At 46.4% G+C, this 13305-nt stretch overlaps 1 protein-coding gene across 1 annotated transcript; it reads right to left on the bottom strand.

Moving 5' to 3' along the window:
• Positions 1–73: 73 nt before the first annotated feature.
• LEMD2 (LEM domain nuclear envelope protein 2) lies at positions 74–12965 on the bottom strand. Its single transcript, XM_035569116.2, has 9 exons — positions 11527–12965; positions 10190–10230; positions 9409–9484; positions 8064–8140; positions 7334–7413; positions 4827–4972; positions 3686–3787; positions 3494–3596; positions 74–2310 (listed from the first exon to the last, which is right to left on the bottom strand). Exons 1-9 carry the CDS (start codon positions 12941–12943, stop codon positions 2160–2162), a joined length of 2193 nt encoding a protein of 730 aa, XP_035425009.1. The 5' UTR covers positions 12944–12965; the 3' UTR covers positions 74–2159.
• Positions 12966–13305: the final 340 nt, after the last annotated feature.

Genomic DNA, 13305 nt, shown 5'->3' with positions numbered 1-13305 from the left:
CTTGATCTACATGAGCAAAAGCACTTGGAACAACCTGTGACTCCTCAATAAAAATAAAGGTAACCGATCATTTGTAATAAATTTATTTTATATATTGGTTTACAAAGCTAAGTTGAACGTATAATAAACAGCACCAAGCCAGTTAAATTTATTCTACAAAAACAATTGTAATACAAAAACATGACTGCAATGCTTGACTCTTCACTCTGGATTTGGACGGTTAAAAAAAGTTAACCCAAAACCTGGAAACATTAAAAAAGGCTTAAGAATGTAGGCACTGGTGTTTGCAAAGATGACAGCAGTGAAGATCTTGTTACAACATTTCAAAAGAATCAAGGCTGCCTTCGCTTTATTCCCTGTTTAGCGGTTAATGCCTTGAAGACAGCTGTTGAGTCTCCTCTTTTGGTCAAACACCCTACCTTTGCAACCGAAACCAAAATACGGGGATAAGAGTCAACTCCGTTCAGGACACCTCCCATTTAATGCACAAGACCTCCTGTGTTTTGTTCCTCTCTCACCCATTTTGGCTGGTGTCTAGCAGGAGGCGTGCAAGGAGTCGCTGCCTTCCTTCCGCTGCAGCCTGCAGGATGCACAGCGCAACACCCCACCAAAACCAGCAGCAGGGGGGAGAGGTGCAGACTTCATGCAGGGAGGTGAGCGGGGACTGGCACGAGGAACCAACCTTCCACGTGGCATCCCCAACCTGCAAACCAGGCAGGAGCGCTCTGGCAGCCGTCCTAAGCTTACCTGCCAACCCAGAGCCTGGAGGGGAAGCTCTCCACCCATCCAGCATCAGAGATGAACGCGAACATTCACATGGTACCCAGAACGGTAAGATTAAAAACGTCTGCTGGTTACGTGGGTTCAAATATCTGCTGGCTTCTCTCTGCAGGTTTTACTAGCTTATGCCAGAAATGAATTTGGTCCCCGCTGTCTCAGTGGTGACCTGGACAGCAGTTTTACAGCACTGGGAAAAGCAGATTAACAGTATCTCTGCCCAGTCTAAGCTGCCATGCACTGGAGCTGTTTTCTTTGGAAGAAAAAAAAAAAAACACAAAAAAACACAAAAACAAAAACCAGTCCTTTGTTGGATATAAAACCAAACTTAAGTAATTAAATTATGGCAGATAAAAAAGATAATGCCTGCAGCATGCACAGAGGATTGATCGCTGCTCCTTGTACCTGTCGCGAGGCTGCAGGAACATTGACTTGGCAACCCCTGCACTGACTCTCCAAGCATTGTAATAGCTCTGCTCTGACACACAGCACACACATTGCAGCTGCCCAGGATAAACATGTACATTCAGCCCTAATAAACTTTCCAAAGCTGCTCTTCAATAGCCCACGAAGCAGTCCCTTTGGCTGTAGCCACAAGAAAGCGCTTTCTGATACTTCCTATATTCTTCGCTTTCCACCCAAATTCCCCCCCACCCCCCAGAAAACATAAAGCACAGAGATTGCAGACTTAAAAAGTGAAGCAGGATCACAAACGCTCCTCCATCCCTTCCTCCCCAGCCCAGCCCAAACCATCAAGGCACATCAAACTGCCCTCCCTCTACGACGACCTCCACCTGATTTTTTTTATTACTTATTTTCCCCATTTTTGAAGGGTGAAGCGGACACAAACATTCTCCCTTTAAGGAAGCAGCAAGTGCTTTCATCACTACCTTTGTGCTGATAAAATCAAATTCTAACAAAACGTATCTTTACTGCCACCCTAATGTTTCCATGGGAAATGTTAATCTCCTTTAAACACATTCCTTGATGGATGTTGCCACCAATTGGCTTTTGCAGAATTGAGGTCAAATTTTAAAAACCTAACCATTGTCAGAGAGATCCTAAGTCCCTTGATATCAGGTATAAAAATTTGTTCTTTTTAAAAAGTTGTTTTAGGCATGCTTGCCTACAGAAGCCAGATATCTGCTGGAAGGCTTTGGTGTGATTCTAGCTTCCCACCAGCTCAAGCCCATATTCTTTCCGAGCCAACATTATTGCCCTGAATTTTTGTGTGTGAAGATTTTCAGAAAGAAGAGCAAACAGATACGTGCAATCCCCAACCCAAGGAGAGTAGGACCGTGACCTGCTCTTTCCCACCACCAGAGAAGGGACTGCCCCCTTGCAGAGGTTCATATCAACAGTTGCTCAACTTCTGCTCCTCTTTAGTGTTCTGAATCTGAGACGTACGAAGGCTGAGTCCATCTCCATACTAGCATATCCTCTCCTGCTACTCTGTGCGACTCTGTCTGAATCCGTGACTCGTTTGAAGCCAGAAACTCCACAGCTCTGTTCCAGACCCGCTTCATTTTTTTTCTGCAAGGAACAGCGACAAAAAGAAAATAAATTAGAATCGTGTCCTTATTGTGCTTTCCTGCTTACAGCGATTGTGGCTGCTGATCAAGCTGGTGCTGGCTTCCTCCTGTTCCCTGTGCAGACAGCAAAGGAGATTAAACCAGAATTCTAGTTTAGAGGTGATTTCAGCTCAGGACATGAACACCCGAGTCCTGCCAGTGGGGAGGATGAGACCCTCTGGCAGCACAAGCAATTGATGACTGCCCTGAATTTCCAGCCCGCTTCATGTTGCGGAGGCACTCAATCTGCAAACTGCCCCCCCCCTTGATCTCTCCCCTGCAGAGATCTCTCAGACCAGGGAGAGCAAATAGGAGTTCACCCCGGTTTTGAATCAGTTTTCTCGTAATTCTGGGCACCACATACACAGAGATCAATTAAAACCAGCTGAAATAACTCCTTTTCCTACTGGTTGCATTGTGACTAATACAGAGGGAGAGCGTTTAAGACTGCAGCGCACACAGCGTTCTGTGCCGTCAGGCGAACAAAGCAGCTCCACTTAACCAAAAGGTAAAAAATAAAAAAAATTAAAAAAAAATCCTGCAAAGATGAAGTAAGTGGCATGTAAACCACCAAGAACCAGGCTGCAGCCCTCTGGCCCCGCCACCATCTTGACCACGCTTCCTTTTTGAAAAAGCATCAAAACCACCTATCTCAATGCTGCCCAACTTGAACTGGTAACTTTCCAGTCAAGCAGCATAGACAACCCCTTCAGAAGAGTCTCCCAATACCCTGTTCAATTCACGTAAAGGTTTGTCCTAAGAAGCGCGGCATCTTCTGGAGAACAAGATACCACGGCTCAGAAACAGGAGAGCATCCTAACACGGATCGGATGAAGGAGAGAAAATAAGATGCACCATGCCCAGGAAAAGCAAAATCCACTTACTGTGTAACAGAACAACGACAATCAACCTGTGTGACTGCACAAAATATCAGCCCCTGGACTGTCATATTAATCTGCAGCAGGTTGAGACATAGCCTGAGTTATGTCAAAATCCTTTACGAAGTGAAAGGCCAGACAGACTTCTTGCAGTCCAGCTTCCCATCAACTGTCTGCTCACGGTCTGTTACCCAGTAACTGTAGTTTTGGGTTGAGGTGAATAACATCATGCTGACAACGCTCCTTCAAGAACAAACTTCAGCTCACCTGCTCTGAGGAGGGATGAGGCTGTCCCGAACGTGGAGGATGCCGACATAGGGATAACGCTCCAAATTACGTTCCCATTCCTTGTAATGGTCCTGGACAACAGCTAGAAGGCAGGAGGACAAAACAGTGAGACCTTAACGCTGCAGAGAGGAGAACAGTGCTACTTGGGTTTAGAGAGCTACTGGATTCTACCTATGATCTTCTTCACCATATCATACATGGCTTGCTCCTCTTCCTCCATCTTCCGCCAGCGGTATCTAAGGAAGATCAGGATCCCCCAAAGAGTTATCAGACCTAGCAGAATAAAAAACAAATAGAATTCAATACTGACATACGTGTACTTGCTCGATGCTAGCAATTTTATTTTTGATACCTCCCTGGAAGCAGCATTCTTCCTCCCTGCTACTCAGGCCTGCTTGGAACTGAATCCAAGCATTTCATTTTGTTCACCACGGCAGCTGCACCCCACAAAACTGTTGGTACTGACAACACCTGCAGCAGCAGAACATGCGTGCATGTGGGAGGTGATCAGAAGGCCTCATCACAGACTATTTCTCCCCTACTAGAAACCTCAGCATGACCACAGGGCTGTAATTGTCTAAATCCCAGAGCTCTCTCCTTGCTAGAGGTCTCCCCCACAATAATCACTTAGGAAGACTGTCAAGCTCCACTGCTCTGAAGATAGCTCCTTGATAAGGAGATAAAGCCTGGGGCTGCGGTGCCAGCCTGAAATTCAGATCTATATTGAAGGTTTAGCATTGACAAATGTCCCTGTTACAACATGAGCTAACTTTAGCATCTCAGTCTCTACAATAAACATAACTATCCCCTTTCACCCCCACCTTGTCTGGCTAGATTATAAACTCTTCTATTCAACACTCATCTCTCGTTATCACCTTGCTCAGTAAGACTTCTGTCTTGGCTGGGGCATGACAGACTATTCCAATAAAACCTGTAACAGTGGAATGCTACAAGTCATTACTAACGAGTCCAGAAGACTTTGTAGCCTTGTGCATGAAGAAAAAGAAAAAATGAACCTTTTAGGTAGGTTAACGTACTTATTTTGCAGACCACAGTAATGGGTACTTGAGGAATACTCAGAGAGCTAATCAGCTTGCTGATTTAAAGTAAGCGTTAAGCACTCACAGCACAAGAGCAGGTCTACAGGTCCCTCTCTATTGCCAGAACAAAGGTTAATTAGAAATTAACTCATCAGCAGATTTATTTCACCACTGTTAGTAATTTCATACAGCTGGAAAAATGTGTGAGCACATGCGTGTTCATCTCTACAGCCAGCAAGGGGAGAAGCTGATTAGAAACACGGACAACTTACTCCAGAAAAACAGGAAAAGGTTCATGATGGCAGTGACCACTGCCCGACGGAAACGGCAGCCAAGACCCATCTGAGGATGGGCCGATTCGAGACAGACCACTTGCTCCACCTTGGTAACTGGTTCAGAAAGGTCTTTGCCTTTCAACCTGATGGGAAGAGGCAGAAAATCTTCAGTGAAGAGAGAACAAACTCCAACTAACAGCAGTCTTTAATCAAGAGAGGGAGAACAAACAAGACTGCAGATGCAGTAACTCGTTCTATGCACCACAAAGAAAATACACCAACATCCTTGCAACTCCTCTTTTCCAGAACATTTTGGGACTGGCTGCTTAGCAAGGAATGGATATGGCTTTAGAAAAGGCAGCAGGGCTGGAACTCCCACTGGTAAACTGAAGTCTCCCTCTGCAGACTCTTTGACAGCACCTCTCAGCGTGCAGAAGATTAAACTTTAAATTGGATTCCCACCTCCCAGCACAGAGAAATGGAAATGTTTACTGAGTCACTCATCAGCAATTGCAGAGAGAGCAGTTGAGGGAGACTGCAAATGTCCATGGAGGTTGCGCTGTTTTCCTCAGTACAGATGAGCATAAACAGTTTAGCTAGAAAAGTGACAACACATCAACCGTATCTGCAGTGAGAAACAGACACACCCTCAGAAAGCATTCACGGCAAAATCGATAACACATCCTCCTGCAAAATCACTCGTCCACACCTGCTGTGCTAGCCGATACGCTTTTAACTCCCTTCTTTATACATAGATCTACACTGATGTGGTTTCCTTATTAGATACTCTAAGCCAACAGGCATCAAGCAAACCAAGTGAGAGCCATCAGATTCGGAGGAATTAGACTAAAGGGGATTTCTTTTTTTTTAAGCTACTAATTCATTCTAGGTTTGCAACGAATAACCTATTACACAAAGACGTTTTCTCAATTTACTAGTGCACAGCTCACAAACTGCTGACAGCTTGTATTTGGTTACTGGATTCTACAGTAGCTGGAGATGCACAGTTGTTTCCCACCCCCTTGTCTTATTTACAATCCAAATTCCATGAAAATACTTAAAATATGCAGGAGAATCACCGAGTGCAGAGCTTATTTTCAGTTCTGCCTCTCAGACTAGCACCTAGAAAAATAACCTCACGTAGCGTTTGCTAAAAATGCCACCCGCAGGTTTTTAAGCATGCTGAACACTTGTTCTGCACGCTACGCAGACTTCATGAAAGTGGATCCATTTGGCGAACAGCCGGCAAAATTGCTAATTATGAAAATAAAAAAAATGGGAATATATCGTACCACAAGGCTCCTGACACGAGCACTGCTCCCGTACGAAAATATAAATTTGAAAGCTCTGGATCCCAGCCCACCCACAAATCCAAGCCTGCCACCAGGAAAACAATACCCTGTCCTGGGAATTTGCCACGCACCAGGAATCAGAGTAGTAGACACTGTCTGATCATTAAATCACAGCAGCAGCCACCGAAATTTTTTAGGGAAAAAAATAAAGCAGTGGCAATTCATACAAGCTATGCCCATAAGCTCTAGCATTACTACTGTTACAATTCATTTAATCAGAGATACATTCAGCAATATTAAAATGCAAACAAATGTTCAACTTCAGAGGTAACATACAGTGGAGGCAGCCCACACTTCCCAGAGGCAGATAATAATGTCTGTGGACTCTGGATAATAGTCTTTCATTAGATTATGGCCTGAACGTTGTATTTTTTACCTGAAGAAACTAGTATTTCTGCCATTTCTCATGTACTAAAGTGGGCGGTAGCCAAGAAACCCAAAAGAATAATGTCCCACTGGTGACTGCCCAACCCCTACATAGTCCCAGTCTGTTCATTTTAACACGTACTGTGTGTTCTGCCAGAAAGACAACTGACACTAAAGAAAAGATACCAACCATTCAACAATCTATCTCCTCTCTTCCTCATAAGAACTTGCTCCAAAGGATCCCAAAGCATGTGGGCTGTTACCTACTGAAGAGAACGCTTCCCTGACCTATATAACCCAATCCCTCTGGTCAAAGGACGCAGTTCCAAACAATACTGAAGTTCTGACTACAGTCAGAGTACTGAAGGAAAGCATTATCTGGGCAAGAAGTGGGTACGTGGGCATGTTTAACAAGAGTACTGTAGTCAAAAGACTGTGGGCAAGACACCAGGACCACTACTTCTAAGCCCTGCAGTAAGCACAACGCAGCAGTTGAGAGCCACAAGCAGCCATGACCTCAGATTTCTACTTCATCTGCGAAACAGCGTGTTCGTGAACGCAATGTCCCCCGGTGCAAAGGCTGGGAAACACGCTCAGAAGGAATGTCTGCAGCTGCCAATCTCTGCAGCAGGACCGTACGGTTTATTTGGAATCTGGCTTACCAAACACTGACAAAGCCAACCTCAGATTATCTTTTGGAATCTAATGACATACCGCACAGGATGTCAAATTACGTAGCAGCCAACACCGAGAAACGTGATTTTGAAACAGTGGGCTTCCACTTACCATATTCCTAAATCCTTGTTACTGTTCAGCATCCAGTGCAGGGCAGCTTCAAACTTCTGTGGGGAACTACCAGTTATATTCTGTACAGAAGGATCCATAAGAAGATTAGTTCTCCATTCATTTAAAATACCAAATAACGTTATTTTATTACAGTAGGGGGAGAATTTATTCTATACAGTCTGCCCCTAGGTTAATTCTTATCATAATTCTGCAAACTGAAGGAAGGAAAACTACATCTGAAGCTTGGTCTGGACTGAAATCTTCTGACTCTGGTAGATGATGCATGAAGCACTCTGTAAAATAACACTATCCCAGACTGTTAAGACTAACCACTAAATACAACATAATCTTACTGACAGTTTACCATGAAAGAAATGGAATGCTAGATCAAAGCAGTCTGTCTTCTGACACTTTTGGGTATAGAAAAATCTTTCTTCTGCCCAGCCCTCAATCCAGGGAAATTTCTGGTTTCACAAGACTGATGACTATGGCGAAACAACAAACCATTAAGTTAGATTTACAGGGGCTGAATCAGAGATGTAGGAGAAGATTATTTTCAAACGAACTGCTGAGAACAGGACTGGCCAAAGGGGAGACTAGAGATATGGGGAAGAATCAAAACAGGATGAGGAAGTAAAACAGATGGTGAATTGCTTTAGTATCTATTATTTATTGCCTTGTAAGAGACTAAGCACTATGTTATAACAATAGCTGTTCACAGCCTACTCACCACCACGTGATCCCTTGCTTCACTAACCCAAATGCATTTGCTTTTTAGATTCTCAGGGTTTCCGCATTCAAAATTACCTGGTAAAAAAGTCAAAGAGAAATCATGTTTTTTTTAAAAAGCCTTCGAACACTTCAGAAACACACTGAACTGCCTATAAATGCTACCCTTTAAATTCAACTATAGCTCTGGGCAAAATGATTACAAGGTGAGATTTACATGGTAGGCAGATAAGATTATGACTATTAATAAAACCCTCAGCCACTGCACATAGGTTGGAAAAGGGCAATCAAACCTCATGTTTCAGCGTGCGAACTATTCAACGCAGAGTGAGGGGAAAAAATACTATTTCTTCCCTTTGCAGAGCATGTAACTGCCTCTCTGACCTAAAGCCCTGCAGAGGGGCTCCTTCCATCAAGCATCAAAGACTGCAATGCTGAAGTTCCAGCTTAACACACAAAATGCTTCTAAGAAGCCTATAGCCCAGCTCTGCCTTCTAAACCAGCAGAAGAATATTGGCCAGGAGCTTGGCTTCTACATCGTGCTTCACAAAGTTGTCTAAACAAATGTGCTAAGAGACTATGTAAAACTGGTGGGTATTGCACAATATGAAGTCTGGTTTGAAAAGCTTTAGCAATTCTGTGAAATTCAAGTTATCTAAAGGATTCAGCCCTGCTGAGGGCTGAAATCAGGAAAATGGAACTTAGGCACCATTACTGATTAACGCTATTATCTAAAAACCAACAACAAAAAAAAGGTTTTACTTGTCCACTGAACTTCTAGCAGCCTTCTCCATCACAAAATACTAGTTATGGATTGGACTGGCGCATATATGGTAGAGCCTGGCTAACTACTGCATGGGGTTAGCTCCTCAGCCAAGTGAACCTGTCTTAACTCAAGACCGAGAAAACACAGAAGCATTCACATCATCAGCTACCACATTTCAGCAGAAAACTGGCAGTTTCTTAAGCCGCTTCAACTCCATTTGTAAGAACACGCTGGTTTACACTTACTGGCTCTGAGTGTCTTGAAGACAATTTCAAGATAGTTGTAGAAAAGAACCATAAAGCTGAATATTTGTACCTCAAGTTCCCAATACATCAGGTGTAAGGAACACTTGCTCCACAAGAGCACAGTGATAGAAGCGCATTAGCTAAGCACTATTCAGATTAAAAATAAACACATCTTTTTCTATTTTTCTATTACCTGACTTTCTCTGAGCTCTTCAAGTGGAACTGACTGTTCCACAAACCCCTCTCTTCAAACTAAGGTTAAAAATGTCCAGACAGCTGGGAGAGGCAGTTTGTTGAATGTTCACAAGTGCTTTATAACGACAATTGGAACTCACCGGCTTGTATGGACAAGTAGTTATACAACTCATGCAGCATGTTCATTATAATGTCCTTGTGCTTGGCTTGACAGAACTGAAAGTCAGAAACAGGTAACAAACATGAATAGACTGGCAGCAACAGGGCAGCAGTCAGACTAGCTAAAAAACGTCAAAATGAAATACCAGCAGTGGGGTTTGGCTCAGTTCTGCATCACTAGTTCAAATTAAGCACGCCTACAGCAAAGAGCTGCAGTTTCTGAGTCAAAAGCGAGCTTGCACATCCTGCAGAAGTGCCACCGACTTCCCCAGCTCGTTGCCCAGGCTGCACCACAGACACCCCCTCAGACAGACCGCAGATCAACTCTGCATGCCCCAAACATCACAGGAGACCAACCATAACGCTGAATCCAACACAATTTTTTTTTCTCTCAAAATAACGCATTATGATAAAAAAAAAAAAGGGCTGTACAAACAATTTGAAATGAAGTTCAGGGAACTGGATTAAGTCTTGCATTGTTGAAGCTGAACACAGGTAGAGCTTTGTCTGTAAACCAATATCACTTCTGTTACAACTGTTAAAGAAACTGATTCACATAATCGGGAATTTAATTTGTTATCTTTCAGAGTCTCATCCACAATCCCAATTTAATCTGGCCCATTAATTCCAACTCATGAAATCAAAAGATAGAACTAATAGTTTTACAGTGATACTGATAGTGGTGGAAGCTTCCCAGAATAATTACTCTTCTGTGAGAATCCCCAATCCCCAACACTTGAAGATAAATAAGTATATGCTTACATCATCTGTTCTTTTGTCACAATCCACATGCAAAAGATTAACTACGGGAGAGAAGAAGGGGAAGAAAAGTTAGCTGGCTGCAAAACAACAGCTTTGATCAAGAAAGCAATTATTTTTTTAAAAAAAGGCTCTACTTTCAAATCTGATTCTGCTGTTCTTAATCTTACTTTGCACAGTACCTTGCACATTCAAAGCACTGCTTTGGTAGGCAGTGCTGAAAGCAGAACAAATAAAAGTGGTTTTGTACCAGGGTGAAGACGATGAACCCCATTCATCTGCAAAGTAAAAATTGTGGCCCAAGTGTTTTAACAGCTCCTGTTTAAGTAGATGCGAGTAGATGAAAACTTGCACTGATCTTTTGCAATTTAGTAATGCCACTCGCTGTATGCCACGGTCACCTGAAATATCATGGTAATAACAAGGATTTAAATCGAGCCTTTGCAAGGCAGAAGCAGCAGGTCTATTTCAGTCGGAGCTGTTAGTTCTGCAGCTTATGGTCTCTGGTTTAACAGCTGCCTCCTGCCCTGACAATTGGATACGGACTGGCCACGGGTCTGTCATGCACTCCCTTCTAGCACTGTTAACTACCTGTGTACTTAAAAGAGTGCTCAGCTGTGCTGCAAGATTTGCTTTAAAATACCATTGGTTTAGAAATGCATAACAACGTTCTAAAGGGCCCATCAGAAATTCAGTGACGTTGGATAGCTTTATTCTGACTTTGAGGAACCAGGACACATCCTAGCACGCACGAAGTGCACAAACATCTACAAGCAGTACGCCCAGTTTCAGGATTGATGCCTTCCAAACCAAAACTCTTCTTTCAGTTCAAAGCCATAAAGCGTCAACATTTCAATTTGCTTTAGCTGGGGAACTCTGCTCTATAAACATGGTGATGGGGAATCCCTTTGTCATATCCCACTGAAGCTCTGTCACACTTCAAGTGCAGAAGTACCAATTCAAACTCCCTACTTCTCTGTGGCCAGTGTTTTGCAGAGTCTAACATTAAAACACGCCACAGACAGTTACACAGGCATTATGTGACACAATGGACAATCGCAAAATACTTCCTGGCAGGAACGTTGCTCTCCATAAAACCTGTGGTTTTGAAAAACTGAAGGCCAAACTCAACTGAGGGAAAAAAAAAAAAGAAGCACACACTTGACTGACTTTCAATGACAGTAACAAGGTTTCCCAAGGACAAGGGGAAAGGCAAACAGGGACAGAAATAGAGGTGTCAAGTTATGGCACTGGTAATGATAAATCTGACGGTGATAAAAGTAATAAAGGGAAATCAGAAAAAGTAAAGCTTAAAAACAGGATTAAAACAGTGCACGTACAGTTCTCCTCTCCCTTGTCAAGCCAGCCTGACCCAATCATCTTCACCATGAGGATGCCCAGAAAAATCAGCAGCAGCACAAAGCTGGCAAGGAAAAGGAACTTGGAGAGGTAGTACTCGAGGCCTTTGCCCTTTCCTTCCATCCGCTGCCTGGGGGCTGTCCGCAGCAGCTTCGTGCGGGGAGTTATTCCCTGTCCTGCTGCCGACGCATCCCACCGGCTGCCCGAGGCCAGCCCCGCGTTGCTCGCAGAGCTCCAGGGGAGCCGCCGGGCCAGTCCCCCTGCCCAGCTGCCAGGCTTCGGCTCCCTGTCCTCCTTCCTCCGAACACTGGACAGCAAATCCTCTTCCCCTCTCCCAAACTGGTGGCTCAAGCCAGAACGTGCCGCTGCAGTTCCCCAGTGGGTGCTGGGCGCTACCTCGCTCTCCTGCTTCCACCAGCTGTAGGAGGACAGACCCTTCCTTTCTCCTGCTGCCTCTGACAGAGACCGGGAGCTCTGCCCTGTAATTCGCCCTAGCGATGCACCCCAGCTGCTCCTAGATGTCAGGTGCCCGCTCCCATCGCTGGAAAGGGGTTTGGAGCTCAGCCCCCCGCTTCTGCCTGTGGATGTGCCCCAGGAGGATTCGGAGCTCAGCCCCCCAGCCCCATCCAGGGCCGTCCTCAGCCCAGCCCTGGCGCTGAGGCCCCCGCCCCTCTCCACAGATGTGCTCCACTGGGATGAGGAGCTCGACTCCCGAAACCCATCCAGGGATGGCCTAGACACGTCGCTGAGCCCCCTGCTTCTCTCTGCAGAGCTACTCCAATGCACTGAGGAGCTTGAACCCCGAAACCCATCGGTGCCCAGTGCTGACCCCCCACCGAGTCCCCCACCTCTCTCTGCAGACGTGCCCCACTGCGACACGGGGCTCAGCCCCCCAAACCCATCCAGGGCTGGCTCTGGCCGAGTCGTGAGCCCCCCACTCCTCTCCCCGGCCGTGTCCCAGTGGGAAGGGGACCCGAGCCCCCGGGCCGAGCCCCCCTCAGCCCTGCCGCTGTACCGGGACCCCCCCCAGGCCAGCCTGCCGCCCTCCCCTGAGGCCTCCCAGCGGGACACTGGCGGCTGCCCCCTCTCCTCCTCCTCGTCCTCCTCCATCTCCTCGTCCTCCATCTCCTCCTCATTCTCCTCCTCCTCCTCCTCCTCCCTGCCGCTGCGGCTGAAGCCGAGGCGAGGCCGGGAGGGCGAGGCCTGCTGCGGCCTGCCGGAGCTGCGGGCCGGGCTAGGCGGGGCTCCGCGGCCCCTGCGCTTCGCCGCCGCCACCTCGGCCCGCAGGCGGCCCAGCTTCTTCACGTAGACCTTGCGGGTGGTGTCGGTGATGGGCCCCGGCCGGTAGCCGAGCGCCACCAGCTCCTTGCGGAGCTCCGCGTCCGTCAGCTCCGCCATGGCCGCGGCTGGGCTCCGGGCCTCGCCGGAAGGACTCGGCCGTCGAGGAAGCGCCGCCGCCATCTTGGGAAGGGCTCGCGGCCCCCTCCGAGCGGCCATGTTGGGAAGGGCGGGAGGGGGTCTCAGGCGGCGTCCCTCTGCCCCCGTGGGCGGCGCCGTATAGAATTATTGGGGTTGGAAAAGACCTTCAAGATCATCGGGTCCAACCATCCGCCTATCACCACCATCACCCGCTAAACCATGTCCCTAAGCACCACGGCCAACCTCTCCTTGAACACCCCCAGGGACGGGGACTCCACCACCTCCCCGGGCAACCCGTCCCAACGCCTGACCGCTCTTTCTGAGCAGAAATGTCTCCTCAT

Source organism: Cygnus atratus, chromosome 24 (genome assembly GCF_013377495.2).
Source record: "Cygnus atratus isolate AKBS03 ecotype Queensland, Australia chromosome 24, CAtr_DNAZoo_HiC_assembly, whole genome shotgun sequence".
Taxonomy (NCBI): domain Eukaryota; kingdom Metazoa; phylum Chordata; class Aves; order Anseriformes; family Anatidae; genus Cygnus; species Cygnus atratus.
The sequence above is the reverse complement of the archived record's forward strand: the minus strand, read 5'-3'. Positions and strand labels throughout refer to the sequence as shown.